Source organism: Quercus lobata, chromosome 2 (genome assembly GCF_001633185.2).
Source record: "Quercus lobata isolate SW786 chromosome 2, ValleyOak3.0 Primary Assembly, whole genome shotgun sequence".
Lineage (NCBI taxonomy): Eukaryota > Viridiplantae > Streptophyta > Magnoliopsida > Fagales > Fagaceae > Quercus > Quercus lobata.
The window spans coordinates 46,093,344-46,115,003 of NC_044905.1; the positions used below are offsets into that span (position 1 = coordinate 46,093,344).

General features: G+C 34.9%; 1 protein-coding gene across 2 annotated transcripts; it reads left to right on the forward strand.

Annotated features, from left to right (window-relative positions):
• Window positions 1-2,462: 2,462 nt before the first annotated feature.
• On the forward strand, window positions 2,463-19,434 carry LOC115975702 (probable plastidic glucose transporter 2). Of its 2 annotated transcripts, none has more exons than XM_031096597.1 (14): window positions 2,463-2,790; window positions 3,921-4,044; window positions 4,808-4,919; window positions 5,049-5,116; window positions 5,208-5,340; window positions 9,219-9,318; window positions 9,420-9,532; window positions 9,609-9,702; window positions 10,290-10,443; window positions 10,604-10,747; window positions 10,845-10,918; window positions 16,714-16,802; window positions 18,413-18,527; window positions 18,877-19,434. In XM_031096597.1, exons 2-14 carry the CDS (start codon window positions 3,954-3,956, stop codon window positions 19,057-19,059), a joined length of 1,470 nt encoding a protein of 489 aa, XP_030952457.1. In that variant the 5' UTR covers window positions 2,463-2,790; window positions 3,921-3,953; the 3' UTR covers window positions 19,060-19,434. The 2 variants fall into 2 exon arrangements, with proteins under 2 accessions (XP_030952457.1, XP_030952459.1); XM_031096599.1 differs by having other exon boundaries at window positions 2,558-2,790; window positions 3,931-4,044.
• Window positions 19,435-21,660: the final 2,226 nt, after the last annotated feature.

The window sequence follows — 21,660 nt, forward strand, 5'->3', positions numbered from 1 at the left end:
CAAAAAATATATGACTATTCAAAAGAGAAATATAAGAAAAAGAAAAAAGTACATGAACACATAAACCAATAAGTTTTAAATTTTAACAGATTTAAACTTTAAACAATGAAAAAAAAATCATATACAATCACAAGCATAGGGTTTGGTAGTTCATGTACAAAAATCACTTTTAAAAAAATACATTAAAAACCATAAAAAAAAAAAATATATATATATATATATATATATTTTAAACAAAGTAGAGGAGACGAAAATAATAGAAGAATAACACATACCTCTACTCAGTTTAAAAAAATATATATATTGGAGTTTGCACTGCTTTTATAGTATTCATGATTAACCTCGTAAATTTGGAAATAAATTATCAACATTTGAGTTTGAGTTTAAGTTGAACTTATTAAAGAGATAGAGTTTCACTCTTTGTTAAATTTGGACTTTGGCCGTTGATGTCAAAGATTAGTCCTCCTCGAGTTGAAATTGATATTGTTAATTAATAAAAGTTAAATAATTTTGATTTAAAAAATGATAATAATATGGCAAGTTTTGGAGAGGTCAACAAAAAGTCAAAGGTTTATATATATAATGGGATGGGTTCAAATTATACTTGGTGTAACTCTAAGTAATGTTACACCACTCGATATTTTTTAATTGAATGCAAATTTTAACAAATCCACTGTTAGATTATTTTATCTTCGTATATTCTTCATACTTGCAAAATTTTAAGGTGATCAAAGATTAATAGCCATGTCATCAATCAATTTTTTAAATTCAAATTTTTGTAATTTAAAATAATGTATAAAAGATGAGTTTATAGATTAAATGGTAAATAACATCCAATTGACATGAAAATTGGCATGATTGTTAAGAACATATAATTCAACGGTGAGATTTTCAAAATATAAATTATATAACAAGTTATTTGGTGATGTAACATTACTTAAAATTACACCAAATGTAACTTGAACCCGACCTTATATAAAATATATATATATATAGATGGATTCAAGTTACACCATTTGTAGACCGTAGATTTGTAATTGATCTAATGGTTAAAAAAAATAGCACTAAATGCTAATTGACTTACATCTCATTCACTTAATTAATAGCAATTTTTTTTCTCTCTTTATTTATTATTTAAAACCTTTTATATATATATTCCTTTTTTTGCCAATGACTATACAAATATATTTGCAATATATATATATATATATATATTTTTTTTTTTGGTTGAGTTCATGCTACTTCTTTTTTCTTTTTTTCATTCTTTTAAGTTGGTTATGCTCTTATAGTCTTATCAATTGTGAATATAGATCCTGTCTCCTTAAAAATAAATAAATGACAAAGTGTTGTTTAATGATTGACCAAGTTTGTAATTTTTTGATATGAGATAGAATTTAATCTTCATGAAGACAATGTGAGACCAAGGTACTCTGTATTTCCCTCACCAGTTTTTAATCTAATGATTGACTAAGCTTGTAATTTATCCGATGCCACTAGTGCTAATCTAATTTCTGTTAGATTTTTTGTCCCTTCAGAAGATGTGTTTATCATCCGCAATTGTAAATGGGACATGGTTGAGTTCCTCGAGCTATTTGGATACCTTTAACTAGGCTTTCCATCTAATGTCTCGCAAAAGTTTGTAGAGAACCTCCATGACTGAAATTAATTGGGCTTCTAACCTGGATTTAGTTCGAGAAGTAAAATATGCTACTTGCATCCATTTTCTATTTTGTGCACTCAGGAACTCATGGAAATATTTTGAACCATCTGCTGATGTATTTGAAGATTTATGAGAGTATAAGAGACACTAGTGCAAATAGGCTACACAATCAATCCGTGTGCTCTTTCTTACCACCAAAAAAAGAAAAAAGAAAAAAAAAAGGAAAATATGTAAAAGGTTTTAAATAATAAATAAGGAAAGATAAACAAAATTGTTATTAATTAAGTGAATGAGGTATAAGTCAATTAATATTTAATGATTTTTTTAACCAATAAATCAATTACAAAATTTACTGTCTATAAATGATGTTTACAAACATTACCATTCTTGTTAAGTAACAACATCTCATATATATATAAAATAGATTAATTTAGCACAACTTCTAATTGGGGTCCACACAGACCGACAATGTCTTCACTGGGTCCGCACCACCATAACCATGTCCATCACTCTGTCACGTTTGTTTTTTTAAAATCCGGACACGTGTCCTCACTGAAATCGAAAGCCACTTTAAATTACTAAAATACCCACCCTTGGAGAAGCCAGGAGACAGACCCTGCACCAGCCCCCGAATCATTACATAGTTCGTACAAACATTTATATCAGTTTATTGCTACTTATTATTATAATTAATTATTCTAATTAATCTCTCTCACACACACACACTAACTAAAATTAACTCACACACATAGCTGTTTTTGTTTGGTTCTTGACTTTTCTCCGTATTCGTATCCGTATCCGTATCCATATCCGAGAGGGAAAAAAGGTGTGGGTAGCTCTCTGTTTCCTTCTCCATCCATAAATAGGAAACAGAGGCCCTGTGACTCTCTGTCTCTCTCTTGTGACTCTCTCTCTCTCTCTTTAACCACCGTAAAGAGCTGGCGCACGATAGCTTAGACTTCATTTCTCCCCGCCAAAAATCTTCTCCGATACTCATCTAGAATTTTCGTTTCTTTTTTTCATTTCCGAGTTGGTCACAGTCGACTCGGTTGTGACTCACCGAAACATGTTCTACTGATTGAAGGAACTGGCTCATATTTCCAGATCCGTTCTCAATTATTGGATGATCGGTACGTACGTATTCAGCTTTTTTTTTTTGATGATTGGTTCGAATCTCGTGCATTTGCTAGAAATTGGCGTTGGTTGGAACCGTAATTTATATATAAATAGAGAAATAAATATTTTTTTTCTTTGACTCAGATTCTGTATCTTTTCATAGGTATTACTATTTTATTATATTTTTAATTAATTGATTGATTAAGCAATTAATTTAGCCTCTGCATCTGTTTGTTTGCTTAGAAATATGAGGGAAAGAAATTATGGTTTAATTTCCTGCATTTTAGACGGCAAGAAAAATTTAAGGTTCAAAGTCATATTAATTTCCTACATTTTCTTGGAGATCAAACACAGTGTTTGTGGTTTCTTCCTAATATTTGTGAATCAAATGGCAGGCAAGGCGTACTTTCCAACTGTTGTTTAGTTTACCTATTGAAACCTTGAGCTGTAGTCAAATTTTGGTCATTTCATTTCAGATATGTATATCTTTTTTCAGTACTTCTTATTTATGATTAAAGCTGTTAATGGCTATACAAAGAAAAATTAAACCATACAACCATTTCACAACTTGCTAATGTGGCAACTTGTGATTGGTGGGTACATGGACGCACCACTACCATCCCTTTTTCGCACATCAGTCATAACTTGTCATCTGAATGGGTGTGAAATTTGTTGAGCCCATAGTCCATAGATTTACCGTACAACAAAAAATCACGATGTGACATCCACCCCTTTTTAATATGTAATTTCATGGTTGGGAGAGAGAGGGGCCACATTTTTCGTTGGAAATGTTAAGAGGTGTCAGTTAAGATACAAGGCTGTTAACCTTATAAATGTATGTCAATAGTCTCTCTCTCTCTCTATATATATATATATATATATATATAATCAATGTTGTGCATTGATGGTTAATGATAAGTTTTTTGATTTCTTTCTTTAGCCTATATTTTGCTTGCACTTAAGTGGGGCATTATTGTTTGGTTGCTAAGAAGTCATATGTAGATAAGTGGAAAATTTGTTACCTTGTGATAATGACAGTAAGAGACCCCTATAATTAATTTCTAGTGTTGCAGAAATACAAATTTGGTTTGGTTTGCAGTGGATGAAACATAATAGTGTTGCCGTGTAAAATTATTCAAATTAGGAAATCGCAGGAAAAGGCTAGTGGAAGTCTGGCATGTGGGGACGTCAACGTGAAGCTTCTTCAATGTACAAGCGCTTACCATCAAGAGATTGTACAAATACAGTTGACTTGGAAGAAAACTCAGGTGACTCACCTTAATAATTTTAAGCTCTATTTGGTAAATAATAATTTGAGTTCTAGTTATGTTGTATGCTACCTATAATTTTGCTTGAATTTGGTTGTGGGGTTAATGTACTGAACACCCTACAGCTTGGATCTTGTGCTGTGAAGCTTTGCTTCTTTCCCAATGGAATGGATCTTGTGTCATCATATTAAACACACTTGATGTAGCAACTTATGGACTGTGGGGTTTGAGGCTAAATTTCCTTTATTGTGAATTACTTTTGCTCTTTTTTTGTATTGCTAACTGAGTACATGCAATTGATAAAGTAAGATGAAAGAGAAGATTGCAAAGGTGATATAGTTGTTTGAGGAGACATTCCTCCTTTCTTGGGAAACTATTAAGAGTTCATTGAGTTTATGGTCTAGTTTAGTACACACTTCAATTTATATGAACATTACCAAGCAGATTGATAATTGGGCATAATTATTTTTTACAGCGAGTTTCATTATACGTAATGCTTATAAATAGTTTATTATAAGTAATTATATGTTATATGATATGAGATCATTTGAAATCACTGCTTATATACCTGGTATTGGTCACATGTTTACTTCCATTGTGGGTAATGTATTTGCATTCAAGGCCCTGCATGCTCTAAGTCTGCCTGGATGCCAAAGGTGTCCCTTGGGGTGATCTCATAATGTAGTTAATATGAATATAAAATAGAATTTCAAATAAATATTAAATATTTGAATAAATATATTTGTTCCTGTATGTCTTATAGATCTCCTACAGAACGTTATGTCTCCGGAAACTTCAAGCCCTCCATGGAGGCTTTCTTTTCCTCATGTACTAGTTGCAACCATATCTTCTTTCTTATTTGGCTACCATACAGGGTTGGTGCTCTTTCTTGAACTTAGTCTTTTCTTCCTTTTCTTTTCTCTTTCTGAGTGTTATTCACATGTGAAGCAACTAGCTGAAATTTCTACTTTTGCCCATTTTTGTTTGGTACCTGATCTATTCAGAGTAGTTAATGAACCACTTGAAAGCATTTCTGTAGATCTTGGTTTCAGTGGGAATACTTTAGCAGAAGGTGACATCTTTTTCCTTAATCGCTCTAATGTGATGTCTGATTTCTGCATCTAGCTCTCTTATCTAACAGGTTGTCATTTATTTTAATGAAGGTCTGGTTGTGTGTACATGTCTGGGTGGTGCCCTTGTTGGAGCGCTACTCAGTGGTTGGATTGCTGATGGGGTTGGTCGACGTAGAGCTTTTCAGTTGTGTGCTTTGCCTATGATTGTTGGTGCTTCTATGAGGTATGCTTGCACCATAAATATCATTGCACTTGAGTGCTCACTGGGGCTTTGTGTTGCAATTGGTTTGGTCTCTTTTATTTTATATACTCTTCATTTGGATCTAATTTTAGTTCATAATAGACTAATAGTTGTCTCAGATTCCTGGTATTTTATGATATTGTAAGTGTAAAGTTATTTTCTAAAATAAAGGGGCTTGCTGTTGACACACCTGTAGTACAAATAAAATATGTTCAATGACAACAAGATTACTAATTTACTTTCTATATAGCCAATGTGCTCTCAAATGGCATCTACTTCCCCGATAAGCTTAAGGTGGAGGGTGAGACTGGTTGTGTGTAACTTACTAATAATAAAAAAAATACTTCCAATATGGAGGATTATTGCAGATTGGTGCAAGAAGCACATTAGATTTTGTTTCAGAATTTATTATTTTTCAAGAGTTCATTTTTGAATTTTGAACTCGGTTTTTTTTTTTTTTTTTTTAATTTGAAATTTGAATTTGGTCTTTAATGTTGTTAAGGATTTTATGGGATGTAATTGTGGCTTAATGTAGTCCATGAAGCCTATTAAAAAGAGGATCCAAGAATAGTTTGAGATATTGCAATACGAATTGACATTTATGATTTGAGAATGTTTCTCTTTCTACCATAAGTTACATGGCTCTTCTTCCATTGCTTTTCCATGGAAAGGTATTTGGAAGGTTAAGGCACCCCGGCGTGTCTCTTTCTTCGTTTGGTCAGCCACATGGGATAGGATCCTCACGGGAGATATCTTGAGAATTAGGGGTTTTGATTTCGTTGACTGGTGCATTATGTGTCGTTGCTGTGGTGAGACAATGGATCATCTGTTGTTACATTGTGGTAAGGCTTATCGGCTGTGGTGTTTTGTTTTTAGGATTTTTGGGATCTCTTGGGTTCCCTCTTGTACAGTGAGAGATTTTCTATTTAGTTGGTGGAATTGGCTGGGGAAGCATTCATCCTCCATTTGGAACCTAGTTCCGCTGTGTTTGATGTGGTGTATTTGGAGGGAACGCAATCGGCAGACGTTTGAGGATTTAGATAGATCTGAGGACCAATTGCTTGCTCTCTTCTCTAGTTCCCTTTTTGATTGGGCTAGGGCTTGGGGACTCACAACTAGTGACTCTATTCCTTTATTCCTTAGCTCTCTTCTTCTTTGTATTTCTTGACTTTTTATGTTTTTGCTTTTTATTCTCTTTTGTAATTCTGTTCTGCTGGTGCTTTTTTGCATCTAGTAGTTTTTTTAATATACTTTTTCTTACCTATCAAAAAAAAAAAAAAAAATTGTTTCTCTTGCTTGGTATTGATTCCAAGGTGGTGAAGCCTAAGGTTTTAAGGAAAATTTTAAGTGGTGAAGCTTAGGATTTTTCTTTTTCTCTCTTATTTTTGGTTGTTTCTATTTTTCAAACTATTCTGCATAAACTTCGTATCAAAGTGTGTCCGATATCCGATCCCTTGCACCCATTTCAAACCAGGGAACAAAAATTCCAACATAGAGAAACACTCATCAAATTCACAAACCACACCATTTTACCCAAAATAACAACCCACATTATATCACCCACCTGACCCGGAGGTCCACGTTGCAAATGCAACCTGTAAGAACCTAGCTCGAGTCAATCTGAGCTTGACACCGTCAGTGTAGCCTAAATCGCCGCTGGCTTGAGCAGCATTAGCACCCCACGTGCCTTTGCCACCATGCTGAAGACCCACAGCTTGCCACCACTGGCATCATGCCTCTCCTCTTTGCTGAGAATCCCTCTTCTTGACTTTTTCTTTCTGTGTTGATAAGTTTTTGTGACTTCTGTTTTCTTATTGATTTGTAATGTGGTGCCCAATTAATTAATTTTTTTTATTTTTTATTTTTCTTTTTTGAAATGGTAAAGGACAGAAGTCAGAAAGTCACTTGGTTCTGTCACTTAGCTTACCCAACTGTTAAATCATCTAAGGCCATTGAGCTTAGGTTATGTGGGCTCATAAAACCGCACTGCAGCAACCAGCGGGTCGAATTTCCAATAAAGTCCAACTTGTAAGGGTTATCTGCCCTGGTCAGACCTAGACTGACCCATATTTCTGTTACAATTATTTGTTGAAACTTTATTTAAGTGAACCATGTTTGTATTAGAAGCACCTACATTTGATGGTCGTCTAGACCCATGGACCCTCATCAATTGGTCAGGTGAGATGGATTAATTCTTTGATCATATTGGTTTGTCGAATGCCAAGAAGGTTAGGTTTTCCAAGATGGAACTGATAGGTGGACTATTGGTACAATATTGAAAACCTTTTCTTTAGAAGGGACAAAACCCACCATAACCAATTGGGAAGAAAGGAAATGAAAACTCTTGATAGAAAATCTGTTAAGTTCTGATCAAAAGAGATATTTGTCCAAATCCTAGCAAGGTGACTTTTTAGATTAAAGAAACAACCTGAGTCAGTGGCACCCGCTACTGGCTATGAGGCACAATTTGAAGAAGATGATATGATAGCTCAAACAGTTTCTACTCCTAAGTCAACCCCCAGTATAATTGGAAGCCATAATGAAAGCCATCCAAGACCTAACCCAACAAATTGCTAGGAATAATGCCTGACTAGAAAAAATAATGGTTTCCACCCAAAAACCACCCAATAATCTTGAGGGTAAAGCTTCTCAACAATGTTGAGGCACCAAAACTTTGTGCTGAAAAAGAAATACAAGTACCAATAGATGTGCACTTAATATAGCCTAAACCATATGTAGTATACCCAATTCAATTTATTGGAGAGTCACAATTTGATGAGGCGAAAATTTATAGATGCACATGATGTGAAAATTAAGTTTGATGCCTACAATACTGATCAGTGGTAAAGATTGATATGATGGTGCTTTCTACAGAGCAAGAGAAGACTGTATAATTTACTCCGCCCGTTGATTTTATTATTCCAGGCCCATTATTGTGGTGGAACAGAAATCTAAATTGTTTTTAGAATAGCCAGAAGTGCTTCTAGGATTGTGCATCTAGCACAAAAATTCTTATCCTATAACATTTCAAAACTCAAGGTTGAGTATTTTCCAACCATAGGAGAATGGTGCAAGAAGAACAATCAACTTTATTTCAGAATCTATTTTTCAGATTTCGTTTTTTTAATTTTGCACTTGTTTTCTTTTTGAATTTGGTCTCCAATTTTGTTGAGGATTTTATGAAATGTAATCGTATATAATCCTTGAAGCCTATTAAAAAGAGGCTCCAGGAATAGTTTGAGACATTGCAATGTGAATTAAAACTTTATGATTAGAGAATATTTTTCAAGCTTGGTGATGATTCCAAGCACCCTTAGGTAGTGAAGCCTAAGTTTCAGGAATATTCTAGGTGTTGAAGCTTAGGACTTCTCCTGTTCTCTCTTATTTTCCAAACTATTCTATCCTGCATCAGAGATAGGTTTAGAAATCTATTTACATTGATAGTCCCATCTGCAACACTGATTTAGTATGTTCCCTCAGCTGTTGCGCACTTTTGTTTGGCAGATAATAACACTATTTTCACCTATTCAAAGTTTGCAAAGTTTATATAATAATGTATATAGTTGTTAAGTTGTAAAATACGAATATTTAGGGTTAAGTGAGAATAATGAGGAAGAAAGAATATAGAGACAGAAAAGAAAGAAAATGTTGAGGGCATTAACTTGATCAAGCCCACACCTTAGAATACATCTGTATTAGGATTTCATAACATGATTACAAAAATAACCCTATTAATATGTTAAAATAACGACAACTAGAACTAACTCTAACATATATTATAGATGCTTTCCTGATAGCGTATTTTACATTGCATAATTTTCAGTTATAGATTGGATGATAATTAATTGCCTGCATTTCAGTGCAACAAGCAAAAGTCTTGCTGGTATGCTTTTGGGACGGTTATTTGTTGGGACTGGAATGGGCTTGGGTCCCCCTGTTGCTTCTCTCTATGTAACAGAGGTTGGTTACATTTGTGTCTCATTGATTCCAGCTTAAATTTTTCTTGGTTGTTGATGAAAGGGAGTTTATCATATATGATCTTGTCCCATCTATGTGTGCAGATTTCTCCGGCACTTGTGAGGGGTACTTATGGAAGCTTTATTCAAATTGCAACATGTCTTGGACTTATGGGGGCTCTGTTTATTGGAATCCCTGTTAAAGAAACTGCTGGCTGGTAAAGACACTCCTATTAGATTTCTCAGTATCTGTATTTCATGTTCGACTGTTTGATATACTTATTTTATGCTCAGGTGGCGTATCTGTTTCTGGGTATCTACAATTCCAGCTGCAGTACTTGCTGTAGCCATGGTGTTTTGTGCAGAGAGTCCCCATTGGCTATACAAGGTTTGCTTTCATATTTTTTTAATTTGTCTTGAGATGATTATCATTGTCATTATTATTATTATAAATCTCTATACTGTAATTGCTTTCTGTTACTCAGAATGAATAAAGTCCTTACTAAATTCTATATAAATCATATTTATAATTTTTTACAAGATGAGCTAAAATTCTTTAAGTTTTAGTGCTGTAATATGCCATTATTATTATTATTATTTTTAAAATTTTGTATAATTATTCTCTATTTGACATATACTAGATTATTATTATTATTATTCTGTTGATCTCTTGTGCACTCTTTATATCTTAAAGCATATTTTTTGAATTTGAATAGAAAATTTTATCCTTTCTTCAATTATTTGTGGAAAAAATCATGATTCTCTCTCTCTCTCTCTTAGCACAAAGACCTGCACAGAAAGGTGCAGTTCTGTTTTCTGTATTGGCTTCCAAAGAAGTTGCAGTACTTTCCATCTTTTCCTTCTGTTTTTTTTTTTTTTTTTTTGGGGGGGGGGGGGGTGGGGGGGGGGGGATGGGTGATGTAAGTGCTTATGCTGAAGACAAAGACTAAAAAGTTTCTTAATGGTGTGATATAGAGAGGAAGAACTGAGGAAGCTGAAGCTGAATTTGAGAAGCTCCTAGGAGGATCACATGTCAAAGTTGCTATGGCAGAATTATCCAAGTCAGACAAGGGAGATGACACCGATACTGTGAAGCTATCTGAGTTGTTTTATGGTCGCCATTTTAGAGGTAAATATGATACATTTGGTATAATTTTATGAATTTCCAAGTATAATCACTCCCTTTTTCTCGTGTCCACAGTTGCCATTGCCATTGCTTTTTCTTCTTTGTCTTATATTGTTTTTGGGCTTTCCAAAAGTTCTTTGTTATTCACGCGTTCCTTTTGCAGTTGTTTTTATCGGGTCAACCCTATTTGCTTTACAACAGCTATCTGGTATAAATGCTGTGTTTTATTTCTCTTCAACTGTTTTTAAAAGTGCTGGAGTGCCGTCCAACCTTGCCAATGTCTTCATAGGAATTGCAAATTTAACAGGTAGCTTCAGTTCATGGTAGCCCCTTCTGTATCTAGGATTATGCATTCTGTCTCTTGACAGCACCATTTATTATCATTATTTTTTATTTTCCTGCAGGATCAATTATTGCGATGGTTTTGATGGATAAACTAGGAAGAAAGGCGCTCCTTCTATGGAGCTTTTCGGGCATGGTAAATTGTACTTCCAAATCACTTTCCTCCTATGGTCAAAGTATTGTGATTATAAAACTAAATCTGCACTTCATCTATTTGGGAGGCTGGAAAAGAAGGAGCTCTTAAATATTGATTCTATGTTCAAAGCAAAAGGAGAGTGATGTTATTATATTGAAAATGGACTAGTATAATCCTTTAGAATAGAGGAAATTGGTTATTTTAATATACCGATAATGGGTTGGTAATAGACATTGATGCAGATTGGTTATGGGAGAAGAAAATATTTTAATATTTTATGTTGTTTTCTCTTTCCTAGTGGAATTAGGATTTATTTGCTTTTACAAGTTCAATTAAAATCCTTCAATGATGCAAATTGGCTAAGGGAGAAGAAAATATTTTAATATTTTATGTTGTTTTTCTCTTTCCTAGTGGAATTAGGATATATTTGCTTTTACAAGTTCAATTAAATCCTTTTCCTAGTTGAATTAGGATTTTAATTGTTTTTCCTTTCTCAAGTAGAAGTAGGTTTATTATTTATTTTCGTAAAAGGAGTAGGAGAAATTCTATTCCTCTAAATACTCTTTTTAGGGAGGTGGATTATTGTTATGTGTTGATTACTAAAAGTTTGTTAGAGAAAGGAAGAGAAATAAAACACACCCAACCCACCAGACTTTAAAGGGCTACAAACCTGAGCCCACTTAACCAAACTGAATTTAGGGGACTCATCAAACTACCCCATAAAAAATCCTGCTGGAGCTTCTCAATACGATTTGCTATATCCACCAGAATAGGGAAGAGAGACAGGTAATAAGTAAGCAAGGTTGAGAGAGTACTTTTAAGTAAAGTAACCTTACCACCTTTTGATAGATATAAACGCTTCCAACTTGCTAGTCTTCGCTCAATTTTTTCAAGAATAGGGTTCCAAATTGCCCTATCCTTAAATTTAGCTCCTAATGGAAGCCCCAAATAAGTCATTAGCAGCGAGGACTGCCTACACCCTAAAAGGCCCACAAGCTCTCCCATATTTAACAGCTTTCCAACTAGAACCAATTTAGATTTAGCCAGATTAATATGCAAACCTGACACGGCCTCAAAGGAAGATAAGATCTCTCTCAATTTACCTATCTGACTAGGTAAAGCATCACAGAAAATTAAAGTATCATTTGGAAAAAGGTGAGACACCGTTAAGGGAGCATGAGTTCTGGAGCCAACAGTGAATCCTGAGATGTGACTAGCCAGAACAACTCCATCCAATAAGAGGCTTAAAGCTTCCATAACAATTGCAAATAAAGCAGGGAGAGTGGGTCACCTTAACATAGTCCCCTAGAACTCCCAAAGAAATCTTTAGGGCTACCATTGATCAGAATGGAAAATTTCACCGTGGAAATGTAAAACATAATCCACTTCCTCCACTGCTCAAAGAACCCACATCGTTGCAACATATACAAAAGAAAGTCCCAATTGACATGATCAAATGCTTTCTCCACATCCAATTTACATAAAACACTTGGAACTCTCGCCTTGAGTCTACTATCCAAGCATTCATTAGCAATTAAAACAGAATCCAAGATTTGTCTGTCGAACACAAAGGCATTTTGGGTCTCAGAAATAATCCTAGAAAATTTACCCTTTTTAGCCTATTAGCCAGTACCTTGGAAAGGATTTTATAAATACCACCTACAAGACTAATAGGTCTAATGTCCCTCACATTGAAAGCATCAACCTTCTTTGGAATAAGAGAAAGGAAAGTGGCATTAAGGCTTTTCTCAAAAACAGCTTGGGAATGGAAATTTCCAAGAAGCTCCATAGTTTCCTGCTTTAAAAAAATCCAACAAGACTGAAAGAAGGCCATTGAGAAACCATCGAGTCCTAGAGATTTGTCGCCATTGCAATCTTTGATGAGACCATAAACTTCCTCCTCAAAAATCCTAGAAAATTTCACTTCATCAAGGACAGGTCTTTGACCTTCAATCTAAGAGTATAACTGTTTGTAGAAGAGGGATATGCAAGCAGCTATGGAACTCGGATTCGATGTTAGCTCACCATCCACCTCCAGATTGTCAATGGTATTAAATCTTCTATGAGAATTTGTTGTTTTATGGAAGAACTTAGTATTTCTATTTCCCTCTCGAATCCAAAGTGCCCTAGATTTCTATCTCCAGGAGGTTTCCTCCATAAGGGTTACCTTTTCAAGCTTAGTGCGAAGCTGATCCTTCTCCAATATCTCCTCATTGGTTAGAGGTTGGCTATCAACAATCAACTCTAAATCATTAAGGTCTTTCCATAGCTTGCGCAGCCTATTCTCTACATTCCCAAATTCTTCTTCATTCCATTTTTTCAAATCTAACTTCAAAGCTTTTAGTTTGCTGGCAATCTGAAAGCTAGGGGAGCCTTGAAAAAGATAGGATTCCCACCAGGCTCTCACTCTGTCCACAAAACCATCCGCCTTTAGCCACATGTTCTCAAAACGGAATGGTCGATTCTCCCTATGAAAATTTCCCCCTTCTAAAAGAATAAAGGCTTTAAGGTTAGTGAGTACTATTTATCCCTCTTCTTGACCCCTGACTCTCTTTTTCCTTGGAGACTTGTGTGGTGCTCTAAGATCCCTCCTGGAGTTGTTTTCTTTTCTTGGATTGTCACTTTAGTTAAGATTTTGACTCTTGATAGATTATATGGAATAAGGGTGTCCCTATTTTGGATTGGTGTTATACGTGTAAAGGAAGCAAGTTATCGGTAAACTATCTTCTTCTCTATTGTCCCATTGCTTTCGAACTATGGTCTATGGTGTGGGTCCTTTTTGGTGTGATCTGGGTTATGCCTAAGTGTTGCGGATTTATTTGCAGATTGGCAAGGCCTGTTTGGTAGACATCGCAACATAGACTTGTGGAGGGCTGTCCCACATTGTTGTTTTATGGTGTCTTTGGCGAGAAAGGAACTATGTTGCATGGACACACCAAAATTGGCCAAGTACCCGTGTTGGACATGGGTACTAGTAAGACATGCCCAGAAAACGTACCCATTGCGTACTAGAGAGAAAAAATCTTTTTTTATTCTGTATACGGCCCGAACATGGTCATGACACGCCGGGTTCATCTCGGACATGGGAGAGGGGAAAAAAGAAGAAGATATTCAGCCTCTCTTGCTCTGTTCTTTGAGTTCTCCCTCTTGCGAAGCCATTCTGCTGTAGATCGTTGTATATCGGTGACTAAACAAAGCCATTCCACCCTTGCCAAAGTTCTACGGGTAAGCTTTAAAATTTGAATTGATCAAGAGCGCAGAGCTTTTTGCCATGGCCTTTGGCAAGAGAGAGAGAGAGAGAGAGAGAGAGAGAATGTTCTAGTCTTCTAGATCAAAAAAGATTGGGTAGAGGAAACTCCATGTATCATTGAGCAATTAGTGTCTCAAGATGTATTGTTTTTATCCTCGTCTCAATAAAATGAAGTATTTTTCATCAAAAAAAAAGAAAAGATTGGTCTGGTTCCATTTTACCTTTAAACCCAAACATTTAAGCTCGAATAGACATAAGCCAGCAAGCCAACCTATTCACACTAAAGCCCTGATTGAAATTTAACCCAACTCAAGCCAAGCCCACAACAAAAGTATACCAACAGCCTAACCCAAAAATAATTCTACTACATAAAATTCCCAAACCCAAAATCAGAATTTCCTAACTAATAATAATAATAAAAAACCCCATGAGCACATAAATAATTACAAAATTACTCCAAACCTCCTTGACATCACAGAAATAATTAATTTTAGATATGTTTTCAAGCATTTTTTTTGTTGTAACATAATTTTTAAACCTAAAATAAACAAATTATGTCTAAAAATATTTAAATTATACATAAAAATAAATATTAAGTAATTAATTAATAGCCGTATCCCAAACGTGTTGTACCCTTGTACTCGTACCCGAGTCCGTGCAACTTAGAAAGGAACACTAGATGCTTTGAGGGAAAGGAATGGTCGATTCTCGAGATTAAATCTCTCCTCCTCCGTTCTTTGTTTGATTGGAGTTCTGTTTTTACTTCTTTTTCTTGTTCCAATCTCTTTGTTATGCTTGATCATTGTAATTTACAAACTTGATGTACTCCTATCCATGTACACTCTCGGTGTACCTGGGTATTTTGTTTAATGAAATTTCGTTATTAAGAAAAAGAAAAAAGTGTTTGTTAGAGAGGTTTTCTCTATTATTTTGCTTACTAGCCTAGTGTTCTTGTAGAACTTAGGTTTTGTGGAAGAGTTGTAGTAATTGTGTTATAGATTCTACTTCTACACGTCTACGCACCATCAGTTGGTATTAGAGCAACACTAGGTTCCTACCATGACACAAAGAGGAGCACGTGGAGGAAGACTTGTTGCCATAGATGACATGTATGAATGCGATGGGGTTGCACGTGATGCACACAATTAGAGACGTTCTTTCAACGAATGGAGGAGTGGTTTGATGCGTTGTCAAAGCAGCTCAATGCCTTAGCTGTGGGAACTTGACCTCAAAACTTCCATCCAAATCCACGTTATGTGGAGGAGGAGGAGGATTTCGATATCAAGAAGGATGACTGCGATATCAAAGAGTTTGTGTAGTAAATTGGGAATCTCCACCAATTTATGATGACTATCCTGATGAAGTCAAGGAGACAAGATTGAGCTTGATAAAAATAAAGTTATATACATACAAGGTGAGCCCAAAACTCACATTGTTGGTGAGACTTTCGACATTAAAGCACAAGAGGTTATTGATTTTTTTTTATTACAATCATAAGTTGATACAATTGGTTTGTTCATCAATAGATGAGTTCTCTATTGATGAATGATGTTTCGATCTACTAAAGCTTGAACTTGAACACATTAAACACTATGATTTTATTGGGGTTGATGAGCTTCAGAGAAACACTTTCCTCATAGTATAGTTAATATTAATTTGGAAAGACTAATGGAAAACTTTATTGATCCTTGGGAGGATTTTATTGAACAAGAATTAATAGAGGACAATAAGAGGCATGAGCGAGTGATTTTAAGTAATCCTTGTGGTGGAGGCAATATGAAGTTTATGAATGTGTGCATGGATTCTTTTTTGGTACCTGCTTCATGTATATCCCATCGTGGCAAAAGAAGTCAAGAATAAAAATTCATATATCAAGATTTATTATGAGTGAGAAAGATTGATAAGTAGCATATTGATTCATCTTGTCTTGCATAGAAGAATAGGATGGAGAGGATTATTCGGGGTTCCAATTGATTATGGAAGATTATCACAAAGACTTGAGGACGAGTTTTCCCTAACCCTGGGAGAATGATGCAGATTGGTTAAGGGAGAAGAAAATATTTTAATATTTTATGTTGTTTTCTCTTTCCTAGTGGAATTAGGATTTATTTGCTTTTAAAAGTTCAATTAAATCCTTTTCCTAGTTGAATTACTATTTTAATTGTTTTTCTTTTCCTAGTTAAATAGTTTTTCCTTTTTTAATTAGAAGTAGGTTTATTATTTCTTTTTCTAAAAAGAGTAGGAGAAATTCTATTCTTATAAATACTTTTTATAAGGAGGTGGATTATTGTAATGTGTTGATTAATAAAAGTTTGTTAGAGAGGTTTTCTCTATTATTTTGCTTACTAGCTTAGCGTTCTTGTAGAACTTAGGTTTCGTGGAAGAGTTGTAATAGTGTGTTACAGATTTTGTTTCTACATGCCTACTCTGCATCAGACATTCATTTATTGCGCATTATGCATTACTCTAAAAATAACTTTCTGACATGTCTTGAAGTTAATGAACTTGGAGCCCGGTTGTGACATTTTGCGTTATATTCACCCAGGTGATGTCTATGATTCTTCAAGTCACTGCAGCAAGTTCTTATTTTGCAAACTCTGGGGCTATGTACCTTTCTGTTGGTGGCATGCTGATGTGAGTAATCTCTTAACGCATGCATCTTGAAGATGAATTTATGATAGATGCATTTTTTTTTTTTTTAAATTATAAATTTAGTCAAATGGAAAATGTGACTCATTACTATGGGCTACTTTTATTCTTGGACTTGTAGAAGTGCTGTGCTAATATAATTAACTCTAACACTCATCCTCAACCCAGAGCATCATATCAAATTTGCCTAACTTGAAAGACAATTGTTGAAAGGAGGCATGAACAAACAGTTCCATGAGAATATCACCACCTGATCATCTGAGCGAACAAAGGGAGTGACAATCTATTTCCTCACCAATAAATCTGAATAAAGTGACAGTAACCTAACCTTGATAAGTTTGGTATTTATATGGAACTCAGGATTGTTAACTATAAAGATAGTAGCCTGATTGTCATAATATATCTGCATAGGTGTAGGAATATCAATACCCAAGTTGTGAAGGAGAGATTGAACCCATAAAAATGGTTCCAAAAAATTCTGGAAAAGTCACTATAATTACAGGGGAGATCGGTGACTCAAATCATGTGGTTGCCGGAATCTGGTGACCATGTTGGTGTTGACATCATCTGTTAGCTTTTTGCTTTTTGTCTCAGCTTCTTTCTTTCTTTTTTTCTTTTTTTTCTTTTTTTTTTTTAATATTATAAATAAGCTAACTTTTATCTTTTTTTCACACATTTAGTATAAAAGCTATTAAAAACTGTATCTTTAGTCTCATATTTAGCAAATAAGCTACTGGAAACTACAAGAATTAATAAATGGACACCAGTGATGATCTCAGCATATGAATGTTGAAGTCAGCACACCTTGGTTCTAATAACAATCTTCAGATTGTTCAAACACGTTCTAGGGTAGATTGGTACACTTTGATACCAAGTTGAGTTGTAAAATATGAGATATTAGGGTTAAAAGAGAGGAGGAAAGAAGAATGGAAAGATAGAGATTTGAGAAAAAGGTCTAGGGCTTTGTTAATCAGTCCCTCACCTTAATATTAGGGTTTATGGCATGATTACAAGAATTCCCTTATACTATTGTAAAATAACATGCTAATATAAAAAATAACAATAGGTAACTCCGCCTAAAATAATTCTGGCCATGGTTGGGAACCTTAGTAGTTATTTGGACTCTATTTGGGTTTCTGACTTTGAGTGACCCCAACGGGCAATATAAGCAGCCCTATCTGGATCATCTGGAACTACATATATATCTCTGACTATGGCAACTGGGACTCTTTGGATCAGGAAAACAATTCCTCCCCACTACAAAGATTGATTGAGAGGGATTTTAGGCTCAATAGTGTAACAAAGTTATTAGAAATTGATCTGATAAATGAGTTGGATATCTTTGAAAATGATGAATGAACAAATAAAATCATTTTGTCTAGTATTTAATTAGTTATCGTATTGGAAATTGCTCTGAAAAATGAGTTGGATATCTTAGAATTGATGATTGAATAAATAAAAATTTTCTAGTTTTAATTAACTACTTGGGATTGTCTGACAGCTATCTAGGGATAAGTACGCATCACGGTTGTTTGAAATTCAAGCCATGGGAGAAATTCAAGGATCAAGGACTAACAATGGATTTCTTTGTACAGGTTTGTCTTTACATTTGCTCTGGGAGCGGGTCCAGTTCCCGGTCTCCTTCTACCTGAAATTTTCCCCAGTCGAATTAGGGCAAAAGCTATGGCAATCTGCATGTCAGTTCATTGGGTAATTCTCTTCCTTTTATTTATATATATATATATATATATATATATTTTTTTTTTTAAATTTTATGTCTGCTCTTGCTGGCTTCTGGATCAAGCAGCAGAATGGCATTCCCCTTGTACTAGAGCTCCTAGGTTCAAATCCTTACTCATGCATGAGTTGGGGGGAATAGAATTTGGTGAATTTTAGTGGATCTATGGTTACCAGTCAACTAAGTTAATGCTTGTAGATGCTACATCTTGGCAATTTGAAATTATATGAATTAATTTTTAATTCAATGGTAATTCAGAATGAAGTGGACTTCCATCATCTCCTGATTTCCTTTGCTTAATTGGTTAAACTGGTTCTTCAGGTGATCAATTTCTTTGTGGGGTTGCTGTTCTTGCGATTGCTGGAGCAACTTGGGCCACAGCTCTTGTACTCAATATTTAGTTCTTTTTGTTTAATAGCCGTGGTGTTTGTAAAAAGAAATGTGGTGGAAACGAAAGGGAAATCCCTTCAAGAAATTGAGATAGCACTTCTTCCGCAAGAATAGCATGTACTTACTATGGTGAATTGTTCACAAAAGGACTTCATTTGGTTAAGTGAAGTTGCAATTTCAAGTTTCGACCAAAGTTGTGGCAATACCTTACGAGGGAGTTTGTACTTAGAGAGATGATATATGTTTAGCCAATGGATACTTTGAGGTCAGATTTTGTTGATCGTCATATGTGCTTTATGTGAAGTTTCTGGTAGATAGCAATATATCCATCAAGTGTAATCCCCTTCCATGGAAACTTAGAAATGCCTGCCATGGAAACTTTTTAGGACTGGATTTGTCTTAGAATTATGTAATCCCCTTCAAACACATCAATGTACTTTGAAAATATAATATATGTATATATATATATATATATATGATTAAATTCGTCGTCTCCTTGTCATGATGTTTAATTAAAATGTACCCATGGTGGTTTATTTATTGGGATCAAATCCACGAGGCTATTTAGAGTTACAGAAGTTCCTGGAGATGGCTTCAAATCCTTTCCGTAGGGAAGGAGAGAAGCTGAGGCTACATCTACATGTGTAAGTTGTGTAGGTCCCCTTATGCCAGATGGTCACTGCGTGACTGTGCCGCGTCTATCTAACTACCATTCCCGGTGGAAATGTACTAAGATTCTACTAAACATTGTCAGGCCCTAAAAATTTTCCTTATAGTTCATCATCCTTTCAATTTCAAAACCACCTTTGTACCTGAACAATTACGATTTGTCGTCATCAAAATTAAAAATAAAATTACGACTTCTCCATGTGTGTGTGTCTATATATATATATATATATATTGGGAGTGTTCTCATGCTACATCTCAAAAACTCACTTTATCTATTTTAATAGTTAACACATCACTTTATAACACACCAAACATCAATTGTTTTATTTTTTTTAACATTTCATTTAAATATTTTTTCTTTATTATTATTTTTAACTTTTACTATATTCTTCGTTTCTTTGTCTCTTGCTCTCTGTCTCTCTTTTCTATTAGGCAAGAACAACCACCCACAACCTACTGCCAGCACAACCAACTGCCACAACCTATGACCATAACCTCACCAACCCAAAAAAAAAAAAAAAAAAAAAAAAAAAAAAACCACACCCACCACCACAAACCCACCTCAACAACCACCACATACCCACCTTAACAATCACCACAAACAGCCACAAAATTGCCGCAACCCACCACCCACTACCACAAACACCCACAACCAGCCACCATAAACACCCATAGCCCACTGCAAATCTGATTTTAAAATAAAAGAAAAAAATCACAATCTGCCACAACAGATCATCTCTACCACCATCCCAATAAAATCTACACCCAAAGAAATCAATGGATCTTCGATGGTTTGGATTTGGTGGTTTTACCATCTCCATTGCAAATCTGATTCAAGCTTTGGGTTTGGTGGTTTCGCCAATTCAGTTAAGAGGGAGGGAGAAGAGGGCCGGGTGAGAGAAAAAAGAGAGAGAGAATGAAGGAGAAGAGGGAGGGAGAAGAGGGCTGGGTGAGAGAACAAAGAGAGAGAGTGAGGGAGAAAAGGGCTGGGCGAAAGGAAAAAGAGAGAGAGTAGAAAATGGAGAAGACTTGAGAGAGAGAGAGAGAGAGAGAGAGAGAGACTAAGAGAATGGGAGAGGGAGAGGGAGATTACTGATAAGATTGGCCTTCACTATCTCCAACAATGTTCATGTTGCAATGCTGTAATTCATAGCAATATCTTTCCAGGTTCATCTAGAGCATTTGTGCGACCTCAAGAGGGGGCTTTATGAGGGTTTGGATTTGCTCTCTAGCAACATTGCAAACAAGATAAGTATTGACATTGATTGTCAAATTTACTATGTTCAGAACTTATTTTGGCCATAATTTTCTCTATCTTGTTGCTTCCTCCCTGTTTTCTCCTCTCTTTTTCTGTGAGAAATATATTCTTTTTGTTGTGTATTATTGTATAGACTTATAATGTAATTCATTTTTTGATGGTTGATTCTTTTTTTTTTCCCTCCTGAAATTGCAGGCATAAAGCTCCTAGGAAGTTGTTTTGTGCACTGGCAAATTCTGGATGCAGGGGTGAATATTATCTAGTTCTTTTTAAACATAGTTGGATTGTGGTTATGCCTTTTCATTGCGAGATTAGTTGTTTTTTAATGGATAGGGGAACCACGTCGTTCCCTGAGCCCTTAGTAGTAGTATTTTTTTTTTTTTTTAATTAACGTTTTCCAGTTTTTTAAATTAAGAAATAAAAAAAAAAACATCCAAAATGGCGTTGTTTTGGTTAATAAATGGCAGCAATTAACTAAAGGGTAAATGAGGACTGAATTGACAAAATTTGAAATTTAGAAGGCTAAAATGATAAAATTAAAACTTAAAGGATTGAAATGACAAAAATTGAAACTTAGACAATAAAAGTACGTTAATATAGGAGAAAGATTACATGTCGTTACCTAGGTGGTCAAAGAAACAGCCAAACGGAGTAGCTAGCAATCCTTGGTAGACAAAAAAAAAAAGTGTTTTTATTTTATATATATATATATATATATAAAATTTTTATTTTGAGAATCTAATTTATAAGTGGATAAAAAATTTTGAAAATCAATAAGAGAGTGACCC

Bases quoted from the DNA above. Each gene is read 5' to 3' on its own strand.
- LOC115975702 (XM_031096597.1), top strand. From the start codon at position 3,954: ATGTGGGGACGTCAACGTGAAGCTTCTTCAATGTACAAGCGCTTACCA. The intron at 9,533-9,608 runs GTAAAGACACTC...TTTTATGCTCAG, and splicing joins GTTAAAGAAACTGCTGGCTG to GTGGCGTATCTGTTTCTGGG. The intron at 16,803-18,412 runs GTGAGTAATCTC...TTCTTTGTACAG, and splicing joins TCTGTTGGTGGCATGCTGAT to GTTTGTCTTTACATTTGCTC.